General features: G+C 41.9%; 1 protein-coding gene across 2 annotated transcripts in view; it reads right to left on the bottom strand.

Moving 5' to 3' along the window:
• TAB2 (TGF-beta activated kinase 1 (MAP3K7) binding protein 2) overlaps positions 1 to 22,235 on the bottom strand; it is a 146,569-nt gene that overhangs the window by 12,730 nt on the left and 111,604 nt on the right. Inside the window, exons 4-8 of one of the 2 annotated variants that reach the window (XM_074948586.1) lie at positions 21,816 to 21,873; positions 18,547 to 20,059; positions 2,693 to 2,853; positions 1,822 to 1,915; positions 275 to 355 (exon numbers count right to left, since the gene is read on the bottom strand). In XM_074948586.1, the coding sequence (XP_074804687.1) occupies positions 275 to 355; positions 1,822 to 1,915; positions 2,693 to 2,853; positions 18,547 to 20,059; positions 21,816 to 21,873 (1,907 nt within the window). The remainder of the gene's footprint in view (positions 1 to 274; positions 356 to 1,821; positions 1,916 to 2,692; positions 2,854 to 18,546; positions 20,060 to 21,815; positions 21,874 to 22,235) is intronic. The other variant, XM_074948585.1, reaches the window with a different exon arrangement.

The following is a 22,235-nucleotide window of genomic DNA, read 5'->3' as shown; positions in this document are numbered from 1 at the left end:
ACCCTGGGTCCTATGCACTGGGACACTGGGTCTGAGCCCTAGATTAGCACATTTGCAGTGTGGACGCACAGGGTGTGTGTGCGCGTTGCTTGAGCCTGTGCTCAGACCCAGACTTAAATTGCTATGTAGACATAAACTTAGTGGCATTCATGCTTTTGAAAATAGACACCACAATCAATATTCAGATTGAATCAGTATTACAGCATGTGTTGCTAAAGGTAAAATAAGATTTTAGTATAACTCTATTTATGCTAGGACTAAATCCAAACAGTACCTTTGGGTTTTGGTGGCACAGGACCTAGAAATCCAATATTGTCATAAAAATTATGAATAGCGCTGGGATTAAAATGTGGTCCTGAAAAAAAGGTAAACAGTTTTTTTTAAAACAAAAACCTTTGGACATAAAAGCACAATTTTTTTGTAATGGTTACAAATGATAATACTACTATGTACATCATTAGCGCCTTTCATACCAAGATATCAATACAGGTCTGAGAAAGATATTACTGGTGGCAATGACAGGCTAAGTAACTTTCCCTCTAAGGTTACACAACAAGTGAATGGCAGAGATGGGAACAGAATCCAGGAAGCTTGATTCAGTCAACAGCTCTAGTTGGCAGACTGACTCCCTAAATAATATTCAATTAAAGCATTATATTGGTAATTTTCACCTGCCTCTTTCACGTATGTGGTTTTTTAAAGATAATTATTTTACTACAGTCCAAAGACAGGCATTATTTCCTACGATACAATATGTTTTATGTATTTAGATAACTTACTATACAGAAGCTCTGAGCTCCTTAACCATAATGAAACTCACAATTATGACACACACTTAAATGTATAAAAGCTACGTACAACTTATTGCTGAGCTGCTGAGTGGGGATTACTTAATTTGAATTTCCTCCATTTTATATCTTTAACCTCTCAATCCTAATGGTTTCATAAATGTTTTCTCGTTTTAATTTCCTCTTTAAAAAGAAAAAGGTGTGTACTGAAACACATCGGAAAGTTTTCTTCAATCATTCACAACTTATTTATCTTTTTTCTAACGTAAGAAAGCATGCATTACCCTTGAATATTAACTGTATGCTACGTTTGGCATTTCAAATGCCAATCATTTGAGTTCTACAAACCTTCAAAATAAATCTGATCAAATCTCAAACCATACCCAATGACTTATTTTCTTGGATGTCAGCAATCCTCTCTTTTTCTGTTTCTCAGCTACGTCCAGGGGCTCAAAACCTCACTGTAGCATTATCTTTGCTAAATCCCTATTTTCTTCTTCCTTACCTGCAGATGCACAATCTTGGTCTTCAATGACCAAAGAATCCAAAAGCAACAGGGGGGAAAAAAGTCTTATGGCCCTGCAGATGAGGAGGGAGGACATACTGGAAGCGAATCTGAAGCACAGTTTTAACTACCTATGGTTAGATAACGGACAGAAAAAAGTGAGGAATGCTGGCCATGCATTCCGAGAAACTTTTTTCATTCTCCGTAATTCAAAAAATAGCCAACTAGATTTTTCCAAAGTTACAAAATAATTTACTTCTAGACTTATGGCAAGCATGGTGTGATAAATTTCAACCCCTGACTTTTATTTGAGGGGGTAGGTAATGGGCAGATTATAAAACCATAACACTGGGTTTAGAATGAAAGTATTTTTATAACCATAACTATATTATTATTATAATGCAAATAACTTATGTGATAGTTTAGTCTGATATTTTATTTGTGTGTCATTGGGCTGAGATGGGGGGGGAGAAATAAAATAAAAAAGGATGTTTACAGTTGCTGATACACTGAGAAAGCATACTGTACCTCTTGCTTGAAAAAGATCAATCTCTTTGGTTAGGCAATCTATGTCTATCTGCAGCTGTCTGTTACAACTTCGCAACTGTTGCATTTCTTCCAGCTGAAAAAACAAATCTGTTAGACTGAGTTTTCCCCACTTCAGCATCAATCACCATTCACATATAGGTGAATGTACATTTAAGCTTATTTTTGGATTGGAGATGTATCAGTCACCCCTTTGTCATGGCTTTATTATTAGGTCTTTCAGGCCAAGTACATAGCACACAGCACACATGCTCACAGATGAATTACTACTGAATTACTGTCCCTTTACAGACTAATAACTGTTTCAGATTCAGTTTATAGATTCAGGAACTGCCAGTAATCCACCACATGATGGCTGGCAAGATACTATGACCCCTTTTCTTTCAAAAATGATATGTTGCCTCTAAAGCGTTAGCTCCCTTTTAAACTATCCTCACATATTATCTTGCTATACAATTGACAAGACAGATGAAGCATGAGAGGAGAAGGTGGTTAGAATGCTGGTGGAAGAAGGTGTGCTATGAAACAGATTGTAAACTTGAGATTCTAGACTGAAGCTCTAGTTATTCATGTCTTTGAGACCTTCAGACTAGCCTACTGAAATGTAGTCTCCATGGTACTATCCTTGAAAGCCACTGAGAAAGTTCAGTTACTGTGCAACATAATTGCCAACTCAGTGGTTCTTGCTATGTAGAGCATATTATACCTGTTATATCCGTATTTGGAACAACACTAACTACCAATTTAATTCTAGATACAATGTGCCATTAAATAAATTATTGTGCCATTTATTTTATTATGAAAGATCATGCTTATGGTTTGAATTTTACAGCATACAGAGATTTGGACTTACTGAAGGAATTTGGGAAACAGAATTCGATCTTTTCAGGCGCCTTCGTGTCAGATTATTCTCCATTTCATTGACTTCCGATTTTAGTTTATCTAACTTTTTCTTTTGAATCTCGAGTTCACGTTGAAGTCGCTCCATCCTGGCTTTCTGGTGTACCAGTAAAGCTGCAATACATATCAGCAAACAAAGTCCAATTTTAGCTAATTTATTATCCACCATACTGCAACAGTTGATAAATAAAGATGAAAGCTAATATCCTCCCAGAAAAATGATTCCATAAGAATGCTTTTTCATGCTTCCCACAAGAAAGTTTCAGCCATGTAAGACCAGACATCCTATTATACTTCTGAATAAAGTATGAATCAAGTATTTCATCGGCATTAAAATCTAAAGGGTCTAACATGTTTGTCTATGTAGTATTGTCTGATTTTGTATTGTCTGGCTTTGCAGCTTTGACAAGTTGCAAAATTGGGTAACCGAATAATTCTAATGGTGATCCAATGAACCGTGCGGTATTTGGAAACACATACAAGCACAACACGTTTACCTTTTTTGTACTTTTCACTGCCTGTTTCTTTGTGAAAAAAAAAACAAGAAAAAATTAATCACGCAAAAAATCTAAAGGGTCAGAGCAAGAAAATCGACAATAAGTTTTCTCACATTAATAGAAAACAAGTTAAATTTAGCCACATATTACAATTTGTGAAAATAAGCTTTTACAAAACCTACAGTCAAAATTGTAAAGGGAAGAGTAAAAAACAAACAAAAAACCACCCCAAACCAAATATCCCTTGCACTGTATTCGTCTCAAATACCACAAAATTTTAGACAAACTATGAATACACTATATGAAGTAGATTTTAAAGTAAGGCATGCCTCTACCACAGAACACACTACAAAAGGTTTTCTCTCCCCCCCACCCCACTCTCCTGCTGGTAATAGCTTATCTAAAGTGATCACTCTCCTTACAATGTGTATGATAATCAAGGTGGGCCATTTCCAGCACAAATCCAGGTTTTCTCCCCACCCTCCCCCACAAACCCACTCTCCTGTTGGTAATAGCTTATCTAAAGGACAAAGGACAATGTAAGGAGAGTGATCACTTTAGATAAGCTATTACCAACAGGAGAGTGGGTTTGTGGGGGAGGGTGGGGAGAAAACCTGGATTTGTGCTGGAAATGGCCCACCTTGATTATCATACACTTTGTAAGGAGAGTGATCACTTTAGATAAGCTATTAACAGCAGGAGAGTGGGGTGGGGGGAGAGAAAACCTTTTGTAGTGATAAACACCCATTTTTTCATGCTTTGTGTGTATAAAAACATCTTCTGTATTTTCCACAGTATGCATCCGATGAAGTGAGCTGTAGCTCACGAAAGCTTATGCTCAAATAAATTGGTTAGTCTCTAAGGTGCCACAAGTACTCCTTTTCTTTTTATCTATTTCAGTGGTTCTCAAATTGGGGACCATGACCCCTCAGGGGATTGCAAAGTTATTACATGGGGGTCGCAAGCACATGCCTCCCAGCTAGCTAGTAAGTCTGCTGTGAAAAGTGATTAACAAATATACGCGCGATATCACTTTAAAATAGTGTAAATATAAAAAAATGTGCTTTTAACTTGCGGGGGGGAGGGGAGGTGTCACACTCAGAGGCTTGCTATGTGAGGAGTCGCCAGTACAAAAAGTTTGAGAACCACTGGATTTGATACACAATGAGAAAACGTGGCAATCAATTCAATTTCTCTCTCTATATAAGTTCACATTACAGACTGCAACTAAATACATCACTTTTATTGGGACTATGTTCTGTAAAACACTGAGTATATCTAAACTACTATGTAAATGAGTTGTATTTATTAATAAGTAGTAGTAATAAGGGGCTATTTAAAAAGGGTAGGACAGCAAGGGTAGGACAGTCCCTTACAAGTGAAGGGTCCAGACAGATCTGTGATTTGAATACGAGCTGTAAAAGTAAGTGTCTACACCTAGTCTATGTTGCAACATTCTATTACTATTACCCTACTATTACCCTGTCTGCTTGTTCATTCACCCACCTATTTATCTTGCATTGATTGTAGGTTCTTTGGAGTAAGTACTGTCCTACGTTTGTACGGTGCCTAGCACAACGAGGCTCCAACCTGATTAAGGCCTATAATTTAATTATTATTAAATACATAGTCATATATAATGTTAAAAATTTTCAATCATGTCATATTTTCAATCATGTTGTTTGTAAAAGTAGTAAAGTAATTCCAACTGGTGTGACGTGATGCAGCTGTTTCATTCTCTTTCAGTCTGCTTGGTCTGGTTTAGGGCTGCCTTAAGTAATACACTTTAAAGTTACTGTAGTGTGGCTACTAGCCACACCATAATAAAACTGCAACATGCCTTCTGTTTTATATTAAAGTTTCAAGCTTCTCTAAATCCACATGCATAGTCAGATTGGGTTGAAATGTGCTATAGCAATACAGGGTTCAGAATTCAATTTTGGTTGCAAATATGGAGTCATTTGGACAAGGAGCTCTAAAGATACAGCCTCTCCTTCCTCCTAATTATCCTTTTTTAAAAACAGGCTGGTTTAAACACAAATTTGCACTGAAACAAATGTTGAATTAAAACCAGTTTTATAGTTCAGTGCAAGTCTGTGTGGACATTTATTTTGGAATAAAAATGGTTAAGTAATAAATAAAATTTTCTTAATTCAGTTTATCTTATGCCTTTTTGCAAAGACATAGGAAAAAACCCTGGGCACTAACCACATTTATCACTAGACTTCCCCTGATGCGATCTAGTTTGTCACCAAGAAACAGCTGCAAAACCTGACAAAGTTATTGAATTTTTTTAGGGTTGGCGGGGGAGGGTAAAATTCCTAAAATACAGCACCAAGAGATTTTTCACTAGAAAAATTCTTTTATGTGGAACCATACTGACTTTTCCATGGATCATCAGTAGAGTTGAGAACCCTTATAACCACAGCACAGACCTTTAACACTGGAGCTCAGGGAAGTCACTTCAAGTCTGCATAGAAATATTTATCAACCAAGACCATCACTACCCTATGGAAAAGCAACACATCCTCCTCCCCCCACACTGCATCTTGCAGATAAGATGATTTTATGTAACTTCTCAGTTACTTCTAGCAGAGTTGGGAACACAACCCAAGTCAGTTATGTGGCAAATCCAAGTCCCATCCACTCAGCCACACTACCTTTTGAAATGAATCTGCCAAAGCTGAATTCCCCTTGTGAATAGTTATACATAATGGCACTACACTGTAGTAATTGTGTGCCTTGAATGAAGGAGGGGCTGCAAGAAGAAAAAAAGATAGCCTTTTGTTAAGGCAACAGACGGGGCTCTATCTTGGTCCTGTCCTGAGCTCTATTACAGGCTTCTTATGTGATGCCGGACAAATCACTTAAATTAGGTCTGTATAGAACACACCTTACTTCTGTGAGATTTAGGAGTAAGAGCAGCCTTATGATTAATACACTGGATTGGGACTATGCAGACCTGGGTTCAAAATCTTGGCTTGACCACAGGAATCACAAGGCTTTGTTTTCACTAGAAAAAAAGGGTGTTCTTAACTCAAGTTAACTAACTTGAGGTAAAATTCCTAGAGAAGACAAGCTAGCAGGTACATATGTATTATGACAGAGACTTTAATTACAGCACCCCACCTCATTCAGTGCACAAGATGGATCTGCTATAGAGATAATCAGGGTTCTGTAGTCAATTGGGCTGCTGTCTCTAGCATACCTGGCATTTGTTGCAGAAGCTAGCAGGTGTGTAGTGAATGAGGCAGTGAACTTATGGAAGAGAAAGGATGGCTGTAAAATTAAGGCAGCTGAGCACTACCCTGAAAAATGGCTTCTGATCATGTAATTAAAGACCGCATCATAGTGCACACAAAGGGGCCAAATAAGGGTTGCACAGACTATGCAATTTACTAGGTTTTTGAAAAACAATCAATCCATCCCTGGAACTGTACTGACTTTCACATGATTCATCAGCATGATTGAGACCTTGAGATCCATAGCAGATTTCTCTATTACTTGAGCAAATAAAGTAAATGGTAGTAGTAAGCTATCCTCTATGTGGACCAGTCACTAGAGAGAGACACACACTTTGCCAGCATCTGTGGGTTTGCCAGTGGGTTTCACAGTTATTCTGACAGCCGAGGAATACCGAGACTCAGGAATCCTAGGATCTGGAAGGGAATGTGGTTTAGTGGTCTGTCCCATTCTGGCTCCTTCCTCCTCTGTTTCTTTCTTTGTTCCCCTTTCCCTCCCAGCTTATAGTCCCTCCTTCCCTGGCCTTTTTGTCCTCCTCTGTTCCCATCCCTGTCCCCAAGCTCCTGCTCCTCACCCCTCTGCATTGAAATCAGGCTGCTTCCTCCGCTTCCTCACTTCCTGGGCACCAGCAGAGGAGCATTAAGAACATAGGAGAGACAGGCTCCCTGTTCTCAGTTCTGGTGTCCAGAGCTGCAGCTGGTAGGGGCAATTGCAGGAAAAGTCAAGCTCAGCCCCTGCAACTCCAGAATGGAGCATGTTCAGTAGCTCAGTGGAAATTATTCACGTGTTGTTCAGCTGGCATGCAGGAGCAGTGCAGGGAGGGAGTATTCTTAGTTCATATGCAATCTGTGGAGAATTTTGTTGCTGAACTTTAAACCTCTACTGAGCACGTGAACATGGAGATTTTTCAGAGGCTTTTAACTTGGCCAAACTTGGGTGGAGTTGCATGGTACAGTAAAAGGCACATTCCTGACACCAGGGTGATAGCCCTGCTCAATTTTAAGTTCTTGCACCAACTCCTCCTCCCCATCATGACTTCAGAAGGTACACAGTTGTAGCAGCAAGCCTCTTGAGGTTCTCAAAGACGGAATACACGGAGGGCACGCCTCTATCCCTAGCTCCTGCAGAGAAGGGAAGTACAGAACCCCTTCTCTCTACACTAAGTTTCCAATGTTGGGTAGAGACTTCTCAGCTCACCCTCCCAATATCGCTGCTAGCTAAGCTCCTCACAATCCCTTGACAATCCGATCCCTCCAATGTTACAGGGGTTGCCCTTGAAGAGTGTCAACTTTAAGTCTGACTCTCCATTTCCTGTTTTCCCAAGGTTTGTATTCTGTTTATTCTTCTACTGTTAGCATTCTTGTAAGGGGAATGTAAATAGACTAACACTGAATTTCAAGGTTTAAGTTTTAGGAATTAAACTCTAAGAGCTAGTCCACAGTTAAAATTTAGATGAGACTAGCTATATCACTCAAGAGCACAAAAAATTCACACCCCCTGAGTGCCACAGTTAAACCAACTTAACTCCTTGTGTGGATGCAGCTAGGTCAATGGAAAAATTCTTCCTTCAACCTAGCTACCGTCGCTCAGAGAGGTGGAGGTGGATTACCACATTAATGAAAAAAGTGCCTTCATTTTTTATATAAAGAACATGTAAAATTTTTCACCATCCAGAGACTAAAAGGTAGCACCAAGTTCTGGAAGACAAGGCCATTTTACTGCAGAACTAAAACAAATGTCAAATTTATCTGTAAAAATTGCAAATTTGTACGAAAAGGATAAATCACTTTAGCAAAACAAGTTGCAAAATATACTAGCAATGTATTTTTTTTAAAAATCATTTAAAAAAGGCCAACTTTAACAGCGTCATGTTATTACACAGATCAGCATATTGCCAAAGGTCCTGGAACTCCTTAATATTTAACTGTTCTATTTGGGGTAGAGGAGAACTGTACGAATGTGTTACACTTCTGTGTAAGTAGGTGTTGAAAATGTTGAGAAGTAGGAAACAGCTTTCTTTGTCTGTAAATTTTAAATCTAATAATTAAACTGCAAATATTTGCATCAACAGGCATTTAATGACTAATAACAACAGGTTATATTCACAAATACATCATGCCTTTGAAATATGATTTTACCTCCTTAGGTTTTTATGATCACACTCAGACTGGATATGGTTTTCAGCTAGCACTATGGGATTTTTAAAAAAATAAATAGAAAAGTAAAACTTAATTGTGCAAAAATCTCAAGCTATTAGAAAAATCTCCCAATTCATCTGTTTACATAAAGGAAACCACTGGCAGCAAATGAGAATGCAACCTGCATCCATGAACATAATTAATATTACACACGTATACACTTTTGTTGGTGAAGAGGAAAACAAATGTAACTACATTTTCTTCATTTTTTTCTAAATTACATGCAAAAGTATATTACCAACTCAAATGAAGCACTCAAAAGTTAGGAAAAGCAACCTTCATTAGGCCCCCTTGTGCGTACGCACTATGGTACGGTCTTTAACTTACATGATTTTCACAGGACCCCTTCCTCACTCAGTGCACTGGGTAGACGATGCTCACTGAATGAGCTGCTTTCATCATCGTTATTCAACACACGGCCCAATGCCTTATTTACTGTACACTATTCAAACCCTGCTCTGAACAAGGATTTATTAATTTCTTCACGCCCTTTTCTATGGTGCTCATCACTATAGTATCTGACAACCATTAATTAATTTTCCTTCATAATACCCCTTAAGATAATGTATTAGAACTGCCATTGCATAGATAGGCAATCAATGCACACAGATTGTCAGAAGCATACACTATTCCACTGTGTCCAACTTGAGATGTCTATCGCCTAATTTTTCAGATAATTTAACATTTTTTAGCACTGCATGTGTTCAGAGCACAACTCGTATTGACTTCAGTTGTAGATGTGAGCACTCAGCACATCCGCAAATCAAACCACAAGGTCTCAAGTTGGACATTCAGAAAATGATGAGCACACAATTAGTGATCACCTCTGAAAAGTTTCATTTAGGTGACTTTCCCAATATTCCATAGGAAATTGGTGGTAAAGATAGGGATAGAATCCAGTTCTCCAGGGTAGCATGCCTTAACCATAAGACTACCCTTTTTCTGCCTGCAGCGTCCTGCCTCATTCACTACACATCTTCCATCTTTGGCAACAAATGAGACAAAGAGGACTTACAGACAACAGCTTCATTTACTACACAACCCTGATTCATTCTCAGAGCACGCTCCATCCTGTGCCCCGAATGACCTGGGATCCTGTGGAAGAAATAGTAGGTGATCATGTAATTTAAAGACTATCATAACGCAAGAGCACACAGAGTCCAAATTAAGACTGCACAGGCAACCTTTATTCTGTCATTTCCTAACTTCTGAATTCTTCATTTAGCAACCAAACATGTTAATGACCCTTTTTGTGTGTAATTTCAGAGGTTTCTAAAAAAGGAATCCGAAAAAAATTCCTTTATGTGGAACCATATTGACTTTCCCATGGATCATCAGTAGAGTTGAGAACCCTTATAACCACAGCACAGACCTTTAACATTGAGCATAGGGAAGTAACTGACAGCAATAGTAGGTTGACGACCTCTATGTAGATGAACCACTAGAAGCAGATAAGGCACACACTTTGCAAGTGGGTAGCAGACATTTGCTGCCATTAGAGGAATGGTGAATCTCAGAAATCCTGCATTCTGTTCCAGGTTCAGACCATCATGCCTGTCCTCCAACAAGCCCGACCCCTTCTGCCCTCCAGCCCATCCTCATCCCAGTCCACCAGCTGCCTCAGCAACTTGACCTAGTTCCCCATAACCTCACTGTCTTGCCACAGTCCACCCACAAGTCTCATGGCCCTTTGTTCCAGTCCTCACTCTTGCCACTCCTCAGGCCCAGCTACTCATCCCTCTGCATTCCAATCAGTCAGCTCCCTCCTCCTCCTGCTGGGGCACCTGCAGGGGGAGCACTGAGAACACAGGACAGCCTCCCTGTTCCCAGCAACACAACAGTCCCTGGCTACCGGGAAGAGCAATTGCAGGAAGAGTCCTACTCAGATTCTGTAGCCCAGGACTGGATTGTGCAAGTGCAGACAATCTTCAGAGAATTTAGCTGCAAAGCTCTAACAAGTCTCTACTGATAATATAACTGCTGAGGTTTTCAGAAGCTCATAAGCACGGCTAAATTTTCACAGGGACAGTAAAAAGGTACATCCCTGACACCATGCCAAACTTCCTGTCAAATTTCAAGTCCTGGGGCCAATGCACGGAGGTGCTAGAGCTTCTCAGTAAAACTGCTGTAGGAATTATTTTTTTTTTTTTTTTTTTTTTTATAATATGGGCAAAACTGTTTTCCCCAAACCATATTCTGAGACACAACTGAACCATTTTGAGTGAAGTTTCCCCAAAAATATTCAACCTGAGGCAGATACCTACCATGGAACATGTCAGCCCAAATGAATAAAGTTTGGCAAAATTATAACCAAGTGAAAAAAACCAGTTACTAACCTTTCGTAACTGTTATTCTTCAAGATGTGTTGCTCATGTCCATTCCATGTTAGATGTATGTGTGCTGCAAGGACCACTGCCAGAGATTTTTCCCTCAGTGGTATCTGTCAGGCTGGCTGTAGTGCCTTCCGGAGCTGCGCGCTTATGCACTGATATAAGGAACACCGTCGGCCCCGCACCCTCTCAGTTCCATCTGCCCAGTTGACTCCGACAGAGGGGCAGGAGGGTAGGTCATGAGCAACACATCTTGCGAAACAGTAGTTACGGAAAGCTAGTAACAATTTTAAATTCTTCAAGTGCTTGCTCATGTCCATTCCATGCTAGGTGATTCACAAGCAGTACCCCGGGGGGGTTGGGCTCGAAGTTCATGGCCACACTGACTGTAGCACTGCTCTGTCAAAACTGGGTCATCTCAGACCTGTTGGCTGACGGCATAGTGGGATGCGAAGATATGTACCGACAACCAGGTCACAGATCTGCAGATGTCCTGGATTAGGACCAGCACAAGGAATACTGCTGACGCTGCCTGGGCTCTTGTGGAGTGAGCAGTTAAGATGACTGGAGGTAGGATCATTCACCTGCTTGTAGCAAGCCCAGATGCAGGCGATTATCCAAGACGAGATCCTCTGGGCTGACACAGGTAGCCCTCTCATCCTTTCCGCTATTGCAATGAAGAGTTGTGTGGATTTGCAGAAGGGTTCATTCCTCTCAATATAAACGGCAAGGAGGGCACATCTAAAATCCAACGAATGAAGCCATCATTCCTCAGGGCGCTTGAGAGGTTTCAGGAAGACGACTGGTAGGAAAATGGCCTGGTTATTATGGAATTGTGACACCACCTTTGGTAGGAAGGCTGAATGGGACAAGGTTGGACCTTGTCCTTGAAGAACACTGTGTAGGGCAGTTCTGACGTAAGGGCCTTGATTTCAGAGACTCTGGCTGAGGTGATCACCACCAGGAAGGTGACTTCCAAGAGAGAAATAGCAGGATGCACAATACTAATACCTCAAGTAGGGACCCACAAGCTTTGACAGAACCAGGTTTAAGTCCCCTGAGGGGAGATGGGGACTCGCAGACCTGAGGATAATCTCTCCAGCCCCTTGAGAACACAGACCTTCCTTTCACTGGAGGGTGGAAGGCTGACATGGCTGCTAAGTGCACTCTAAGAGATTAGAGGGCCAGGCCCTGCTGCTTCAAGTGGAGCAAATAGTCTGAGATAAACTGAAGAGAAGAAAGAGATGGAGATAGAGCATGTTCAGAAGCCCAAAAAGAGAAACGCTTCCACTTGGTAGCCCTGATGGAAGGCTTTCTACTGCCTAACAAGATCTGCCAAACGTGTTCCAAGCAAGTCTGTCCTTCAAGATTCAGCCATACAGCATCCATGCAGTTAGGAGGCTCAGCTCAGGCGAAGCAATGAGCTTTGCAAGTGATCTTGTCAAATCAGTTCTGGATGGAGTGGGAGCAAGAGTGCGGTTGTCACCAAGAGATCCAGGAGCTGAATCAATGCTAGTGTGGCCAAGCCAGGACTATCAGAATAACTCTCGCCTTGTCCCTTTTGATTTTAGGACTTTGTGAATGAAGGGGATTGGGGGAAAACTAGCAGGTCTGTCCATGGGAGCAGGAAAGCATTGGAAATGGAGCCTGGACTGTGTGCACGCAGCAAACAAAACTGATGGCATTTCCTGTTCCGCCTGGTAGTGAACAGGTCCACCTGGGGAGGCCCCCATCTTTGGAAGATGAATCTGGTGACCTTTGGGTGAAAGGACCACTCGTGGTGAGAGGAAAAAACTTCTGAGGTGATCCACCAGTACATTCCGGGCTCCCAGGAGAAGTGACGCCTTGAGATGAATGGAGTGCTTTGCACAGAAGTCCCACAGACAGATGGCCTCCTGACACAAGGCCAAAGATCGAGCTCCTCCCTGTTTGTTGATGTAAAATATGGCTGCAGTATTGTCTGTCAGAACCTGCACCACTTTGCCTGAGATTTGGGGAACACACACTTGGAATGCTAAGCATACAGCCCTGAGCTTCCTGACGTTTATGTGCAGAGAGAGTTCTTCTTGGGACCAGAGGCCCTGAGACCTGAGGTAGTTGAGGTGGGCTCCCCACCCTAGGTGTGACACACCTCAGACTAAGACAATCGATGGTTGAGGGGTAACAAAGGGCATCCCCATCATTACCGATCTCGGGTCTTTCCACCAGTCCAGGGAGGCGAGGACCAGAGGAGGAACTATGAGCACTGAGTCCAAGTAGTGTCTGCTCAGGGAGTAAACTGACACTAGACACATCTGGAGGGGCCTGAGGCACAGCCTTGCATGCTAAACCACATAAGTACATGTCACCATGTGCCCCAGTAGCTTGAGGCAAACCTGAGCTGTTGTGATTAGGTGGACAATGACACTGGATATCAGGTCCAACATGGTCTGGAATGGGCCTCCGGCAGGAAGGCCCTGCCCTGGATTGAGTTGAGCACTGCCCCAATAAATTCTGTTCTCTGAACTGGTACAAGAGTTGACTTCTGCTGGTTTATCAGTAGGCCCAGTGCTTGGAAGGTGACTTGGACCATGCTGATGTGTTCTGTACTTGAGCCTGTGACCGACCTTTTATCAGCCAGTCATCGAGGTACAGGTAGACTTGTTCACCTTGCCACTTGAGGAAGGCTGCTACGACCACCGTACACTTCGCGAAAACCCAAGGGGTTGCCAACAGACCAAAGGGAAGAGTGGTGAATTAGTAGTGGTGTTGACCTTCTATAAATCTGAGAAATCTTCTGTGCCATGGAAGACAGAAATGTGAAAGTATGTGTTATTTAAGTCCAGGGTGGCATACTAGTCTCCTGGATCCAGGGAAGGAATTATGGAGGCAAGGGAGACCCTGCGGAACCTCAGCTTCTTGAGATATTTGTTGAGGTGACACATGTCCAAGATGAGCCAGAGGCCCCCTTTGGTCTTTGGGATTAGGCAATACCAGGAGTAAAACACTTTCTCTCTCAAGTCTTGAAGAACCTCCTCCACAACCCTCATACGTATGAGGGATTGCATCTCCTGGACAAGGCGATGCTTGTAAGAAGGGTCCCTGAAGAGGGATGGGAATGGGGGGTGGAAGGGAGGGAGGGATAAAAACTGAATGGTATAGCCAACTGTCACTGTACTCAGGACCCAATGTTATGTATGACCATGCTGGCCTGAAGAGTTAGACAGTCCAAAAATAAAAAGGGGGGCGGATCTGAAACGGTGACTGATACAGAGCTCTTAGACCCCAACTGGGAGGCTGAAGTGGACGGGAATGGTTGGTGCCGTTTACAACCTCTCCTTTTTCTTTTGTAGGGCTCCTGTCTTGGAGCCACAGAGAACTGAGGAGGCTGCTGGGGCCTGAAGTGCTTCCTAGAAGCTGACAGAGCATAATGGCCAAAGGATCATAGTGTGGCCCTCGAGTCCTTCAGGTGGTGAAGTCACATGTCCATCAGGTCCGAGAACAGAAGAGCCTTTGAAGGGGAAGTCTTGGATAGACTGTTGGACCTCGTGAGGAAGGCCGGAGGACTGGAGCCAAGAACGCCTCATGGTGTCAATGGAGGCCGTTGTCCTGGCTGCAGAGTTGACAGCATCCAGAGATGCCTGGAGTGAGGTCCTGGCTGCCACAGTCTTACCCTCCTCCAAGACGGCGGTGAACTCCTGCCTTGAATCTTGGGGCAGGGAGTCTTTAAATTTAGCTAAGGAGTTCCACAGATTAAAATCGTATCTCCCCAGCAGAGCTTGCTGGTTGGAGACATGTAGTTGAAGATAACAGGTTTATTCAACAGTTCTTCTGAAATGGTCTAGTCTGTGTCTTTTTGCTTAGGGGTAGCGCTCGACTATCCCTTTCATTTTCTGCAGGCCACCAAAGGCATGCGAGTACAGGTATTTGAACCTGCCTGCTGACACACAATACTATTTCTCTGCGCTATTTGAAGTGGGGGGCAGAGAAGGAGTTTGCCATAGGGCCTTGACAGGTCCCATCACCGCCTCATTAATGAGCAAGGTCACCTTGGAGGGAGCTGGAGCAGCCAGGATATCACTAAGGCTGTGTGATGTCTCTTTGAGCTCCTCAATTTCCAGACCCAGGTTCGCAATGACCCGCTTAAAAAGGCCCTGATGGACTCTGAAGTTATCGTGACAAAGCAGGTTACTGAGTCCCACAACTGCCCTGTCTGGGGCGGATGAGGAGGAGGCTTGTACTGGAGGAGGGGTGTCTTCCTATTCCTCAACTATGTCCACTGGAGCCATCTCCTGGACATGGGTACCTGAGTCGGGGTCTGGTGCCAAGTGGGAAGGAGCAGTAGCCCATCTCTTGGAAACCACCAAGCAGGAGCAAGAGAAGGGAGGATGCGGTACTGTGGGAAAACCCCAGGGGTTCCAGTAAGGCCACTGCATTGGCCACTGACCCACTGTCCAGGTGTTGGCACGAGGACTGTCACTGAAGTCTGGTGGTGCATAAGCTGGGTACTGGGAGGCATGTAAGGTTCCCCTTCAGACTCAGAAGAGGAGTCTTCTCTCAGAGACCTTTGTGGATCGGTACCTGCTTCTACCTCCATACCACGCTGGGGTTCCAGGGACTGGCAATGGACCGGTGATTGAGATGCCAGATCAGGGAAGGCTTGCCCCTAGAGGGTGCCGGGGGGCCCAGTGCTGGGAAGGAGCCCGACACTCCTTGTCTCCTCCTTCTTCCGGTCACCAGAGCCGATAGGTGTCCCACTGGAGTTGAAGGGACCGGCAGAGAAAGAAGGTCCCTAGCCACTTTGCCATCAAGCCTAGAGGCTTTCCTTGTCAGATTGCTGGCACAGCAGTGGCTTCTGGGAGTCGGTGGAGGGACCCGCACCAGACTAATGCTCTAGGCAGAGTCGACAGTGCCATTGCGGGCCCGGGAGAGGTAGAATGGCCTGGCACAGCTCTCACTGTGCTGCCTTCTCCCCACTTGTCTCTATTCTGCACTGGTGAGTGCTCTCTGTTGGTTCGCAGCTTCTTGTGCTTCTTTCTTGGCACCAGAGTGTGAACGGTGCAAGGAAATGCTCAGGGCTGGGGAAATGCTTCGCACCAAAGCTGAAGTACTTGATGCCAAATTGGAGTGGCTTCGCTCATGTTGGTCTGAGGGTGGCTTCCATGAGGATAGCCTTCAGCCTAATGTCTGTCCTTTTTAGTGCAGGGTCTGAAGTCCCGACAGATCTGGGAGTTTCCCCCAAGCACTTTAAGTAGCTGGAGTGCAGGTCACGCACAGGCATAGGTTTGTCTCAAGGCTTGAAGCCCGGAGCATACCTGTCCCCTGGGGCAAAAAAGTGCCTCAACGATAGGAACTATCTATTTACACTAACGATATACACTAACGCTAACTACAAAAAATTACAAATGAAGATAGAGTCCAAAAACCACTGGGAAGAAAGCAAGAAAGGTTGTTCCGGTAACCATCCCGGGCATAAGCTGAAACTGAGAGGTTGTGGGGCTGGCAGCATCCCTTGTACCAGTGCATAAGTGCGTGGCTCCAGAGTGTGTTAGAGATGGCCCGACAGATACCACTGAGGGAAAAATTTTCAGCAGTGAACATGACGGGCACACACCTAACATGGAATGGACATGAAAAGAAGAACATGGTCTTATTATGAAAAGTATCAGGCAACCTTACCGACAGATGTTGCTACCTGCACCACCTATAAGCTTAAAAATTAAGCAGTTTTGTGATATAAAAGACCCAAATTTAGGAACAACAGTTAAACTTCTAGTTGCTTGGAGTGGGCAGATAAATCGTGATCATGCATCTCAACTTCTGAATGATTTATAAGTATAGCAAAAGATTAAAAAAAGCATAGCAGCTGAGTGGAAGAAAATATGTTCTGGAAATCTGGAGCATTCCTCTGAATACAGAACACTTGAGCAGCATTACACATGAGTATAGAGGAGAACAGAAGCCCCCACTAAATAGAGGGGAAGGGACTTACCCCATAAAGTCAGTGCAGAGACAGCTCCTGTCACACAGCTTCATGCTAAGACCATAGCTCACACCATGCACTGGCCTTTTGTCTCTGAAAACTTGCATTACACATTACAATTGTGTATTACTTAATACACAATCGGGGTTCAGTATAGGTGGGAATCAGCACTTTTGGAGGATGAATTAGTTCCTATGCAATCAGCGACCCTGAAGCAGCACTGGGCACAGGGAGCTTTCCCTGGTCATGACGCATCAGCTGTTGATTGTAGGTGTAGCTAGTACCATAGTAGGAATCATTTGGTATTCAAAGCTAGGTTTGGCAGAAGCCAGTACCACAAATATTGTCTCAAGAAAGTCAGAACAGAAGAAAAACTGTACCAGAAATGCAGAGCATTTGAACAGTATGATCATTATATAGATGCAAGATTTATTTTCCTCCTAATGTGTGTTTAACAAAAATACTAATGGGGATGGGATTTAAACACCACAGCATTCAAGAACCCCCTAATCTAGACAAGGCGTGCACAAGCTACTTCAATTAAATTTACCTCATAACACAGTTGATCTGAACAACGTTTACAGTAATCCTGGAACAAGTCTTATGTCAATTTCTTTTAATGCTAAATTGGTTGACAATAATTGAAGGGTCTCAAGAAGTTTTGTACCCTAATAAGTATTGGAAGGCTCAATCTGCATCATTTTCAAATTATTATTGTATTACTATAATCCTACTCCTCTCCATGTTAACAAAAAATACACAAAATATAAACACACAAGAATAGTGGGATTAACAAGAGGAGTCCTTATCACGACACAATTCATTTGCTTTTCATGTAATCTCATCCCCTTTCGTTCACCACACTACTATTTAGGCTTTAACTTCTTTGGGATTGGATTCTCTCTCATATTTGTTTATAACATTATATAAATAATACAAGTAATATAACTTCAAACATCCTTATGGATGTCTGACAACAAAAAACAGCGAGATGAAAAAATTCACTCCTATTCAAATAGCTTCCAAAGTCTAGATTCCTCACTTTCTATATAATATTTGCAAAATGAACTATTAATAAGGAAAGCAATATTCAATGGGAACAGTGCCTATCAACTGTAATCTGGTTCAACAACCTGTCAGTATGTCTGGACATTTGATTTGTTTAAAATCAATTGAAAAATGAGAAATCTTTTTCAGAACAATCTATTAAAATGAAGTAACCACCCTTCTAGTCTGGTAAAGTAAAGAATTCTATCCCATCTGCTAACTCAGAAAAGGCTCCACAGAACAGAAAGTGATTATTGATAATTGAACACAAAACAACAGAACCTCTATTTTACCGTCAGGTAATCAGTTAAACCTGCCTTTACCATGCAAAGTTAAGGAAGGATTGAGTCAAATGTGTGTTAATTATAAATTTGTATTTCTGATTTAGAATATACTCCAGAGTGCAACAAACAGGAGTTATTTTGTCAATTCCAAAATGGCTGATTGGTGGTTCTTGTTTTGCCCTGAAACGTAACTGTTGGGCCAGATAACTTGGTAAAAATCTCTGCAATTTACATTAAGAATATTACCTTGTGTGTAGGCAGCATCATCGGATCCCACACTCAATTTCCGTGCATCACTGATCCTATCCACATGTGCTAAAACAGGGTCAGTAAGATGCTGGATACCCTCTGGTTCTGCATAGTGATCAGGAAGGTTTAGAAGATTTGTAGGTTCAAAGGTTGGGGATACTACCCCTGGTGAAACTGCAGGGGGTTTATTTGGAGAAACTGTAATTTTAAAAGTATATTTTGTGTTAGGCTGCGTGACCACCACTCGAGGAGAGGTTGCAGTGGTGTTGTTGCCCACTGCTCGACTCTTGGGTGGATGGTGATGAATAAATGCAGGACCCATGCTTACTTGACCAGACATATTCCTAGAGGTGGTAGTTACACCAGGATTTGTTGATATGAAGAGTGTTGGTTGGTTCCGCACAATTTGCTCATCTCCTGTTGTGGCATTTGCTGAAATGTAGACCTTAGGTTGACTACGTGTGATCACTTCATCAGTATTTGGTGGACTGGCAGCTATGTAAACAGTGGGTTGACTTCTACTTAATGTCTGGCTGTTGAGGGAAGAAGGATTAGTGGAAGTGCGAGGACCAGATGAACGCAGCTTTGAAGAATTGTTTCTTTGTGGTGGTTCAAGTTTGATTTCAATTTGGTTTTTGCGAGGTCCTGTTGAGATATTCTGAATGTTATATTGGCTATGGGTAGCAGACTGTGAACTACCAGATGAATGAATCATGGGTGCTTGTGGAGTAGTGGGTGAACTGATAGGCATATAGACATGAGAAGTCTGGTGGCCTTGTTGGTTTGGCTGTGATGATTGTTGTGATGAGGTATGTGGCAGAGGACTGGATGTAGGAAGAGTAGTCCAGGGACTTGGTTGTGAAGGCTGGTAGACTTGCTGAGGATGCATGGGATTAAACTGAGACACCCAACCTGGATGCTGCTGTGTCTGTCGAGCTGTACCACTTGGAGTTGTAATATAAGGCCTAATATAGATAGAATTTCCCTGTGGACTATTAAGTACAGGTGGAGGTACACCATGTATGTGCAAAGACGTAGGGGTATTGCGACCAGGCTGAATATTGGGGGCTAAAGTTACCATAATGGGGTTGAACCTGGGTGTTTGCTGAGAGAGGCTAGATGCTCCTTTGCTGCCTATGTGAAATCCCAGGTGTTGTCCTGGATTAGAAGTACTAACTGTATTAGCCATTCCAAAGACATTAAATCCCTGTGGAACTTGAGCTGGTGCTGTCTGTGGTTCCTGCTGAAACAGTTCACTGTTGGGCTGACTGCCTTGAAGATGTCCATCACTAATGCTGTGAGCTAAAGTCCTACTTCCATTCATTCTACTTCCTTCCCGTCCATGGTGATACACATTCTGTGACTGCAAATCCAAGTTAAGAGATGTCATGTGATTTCGTAGTCCAGGAATCCCAGAATCATCCGAAAAACCTAGGTCTCCTTCACCGTAGAGATACTTCGTGCTCTCCTGAGACAGAACTGCACAACAGGCATCCAAGTTATTATTATTCTATAAAAAAAAAACAGTTTGAAGTTATTGATAAAATAAGGTCATATGCTTACATTGTATCATCATTAAAAAATTACTATGCAGCATCAAATGAAAAGCTTTGGGTTGTTGGCCAGCACAGCTGCTACACATGCATGAGGGGCTTGCATGTGAAGCTTACTATTATGAGAACTGTGACTCACTCCCTGGCACCAAGGGCGGAGATTTGCATTGTTGCTGCAGTAGTAACAGGGAGATCCTTGACAAGCTAATACGGTATGGTACTTCTTGGATGAATACTTTTGCTATTCTTCCCCACTTTCAGAACAATCTTCAGCATTGATCAAGACTCTGCTGAGGGGGAAACTGACAGAAGGGTTGACTTCACAGTACCTGTATATTACGGGTAAATAACTTGAAAAACAAAAACAAAATATGTTTATTTTAAATGTTTTCCAAAACATTTTAAAGATTGATTTCATAACATAATACCATCTGCTGAATATAAAATGGCAAATTTATAAACAGAAGAAACATGCAGATTAAGGAAAGTGCAGAAGAGAACATTAAAGATACGTCAAATAAGAATTTAATTTGAACAAACAGCAGCAGCATATGAACAATCTATTTCACAAGATGAAACACTTTAAATAGAAGAAATACTGATTACAGTGGTATATTTAAATATTCATACTGTGTCTACCAAAATTCCTCTAATAGTCCACTACTTTCAAAAGCTTTAAAACAACCTTTTCTTTGGGATAAACTTAACACACAAACTTGAATCTGATGACATTTAAAAAAATGTAAATGGTAATAATATATAAAAATAAATGAGCAAAATGTGTTTTTTGCTTACCTCGAACCGAGGTAATCAGAAACCCATAACTGACTAGTTTTTTTTTTTTTTTTTAAAAACAGTTTAAAAAACAAACTACGCACACTCTTCACTTTTTTCTCTGACTTAACTGGGGGATCTTAGAGCTTCCAACTAACCTTCTTTAAAAGAAATTAAAAAAAGATTATTGAAATTATTTAGTTTTCTGTCCTGAACCCATAATCATTCTCCTTCATCTGTTCATATTTTTATTCAATTTTCATACAGTCTATCTAAAGAAAACAAGTATACTTTAACATATTTCTTTTGTAAGTCAAGTGACTAGTATGCCATGACTTCTACCAAAACCAGTAATTATAATCAAATGTATTTTGAACAAGCAAGCTGTACAAAAAGATAAATACATGTAAATGAACTAGAAAAAAATAGAGATATCAAGGAGAACAACATATGCAGCACTAGAATAATAAGAGTACTGTCCAAAAGTACAGCTCTCACTACTTCTATCGGCAAGATAAATTAACTCACGCTATATGCTTTCTATCAAATTACTTTTATTAAGTAGCAGACAGAGGGCCCAATCAGGATCAGAGCCTCTTTGTGTTAAGAACCCCACCGAATCATAGACCATTGTTACTCTGAAGAGTTTATAATCTAAGATGCAACAAAAGTAAGGGGAGGAACAGTAACAAGAAAATGTTTATACAGGCCAGATGCATACACAGCTCGATCCTTTTGAGTCTTTTAAAAAAAATACATTATAAAATAAAGATAACAGGACAGGAGCCCTAGTGGCCATCTACCTAGCCATTATGGTAAAGTGCTTTGAGAGCCAATTAAAAACATTATATAAAGAGCTAAGTATATTATTAGTTGGCAATTTCTGAGAGCTATGAGGTCTGAGAGCTATGAAGGAGGACAAGTTAGTAGTATACATACTAGCTTGGGCTGGGTGTTCCAGGGATAATGGGAGACATGGAAGAAGGCATGAAGGTGCCTGTGGGAGAAGCAGAGAAACGGGTAACGGAAGCTCGCACTGGAGAATGGTGTTGTAGGGGGAACACTAAGATACAGAAGTGGGAAGTACCGAGGAGCTAAAACATGAGGGGTTAAAGGTGAGGACCAGAAGCTTGTACTTCATGGAGTAGAGAAGGTAGAGCCAGTAAAGGCACAAAAAGGGTGACAGACAGAATGATGGGCCAGAAAGATCTTAGCAGCAGAATTTTGAATGGAGCTAGGAAAACAGGGTGGATACTGAGAAGACCATGGAAGGAAATAATACAGAAATAACTAGCCAAGCTTGCGAGGCCCATAGCCACAACTTGATATTTTTTTTGCTTGGATGTAACGCAATAACTT

Source organism: Natator depressus, chromosome 3 (genome assembly GCF_965152275.1).
Source record: "Natator depressus isolate rNatDep1 chromosome 3, rNatDep2.hap1, whole genome shotgun sequence".
Classification (NCBI taxonomy): domain Eukaryota; kingdom Metazoa; phylum Chordata; order Testudines; family Cheloniidae; genus Natator; species Natator depressus.
This window is presented reverse-complemented; position numbering and strand designations above follow the sequence as displayed.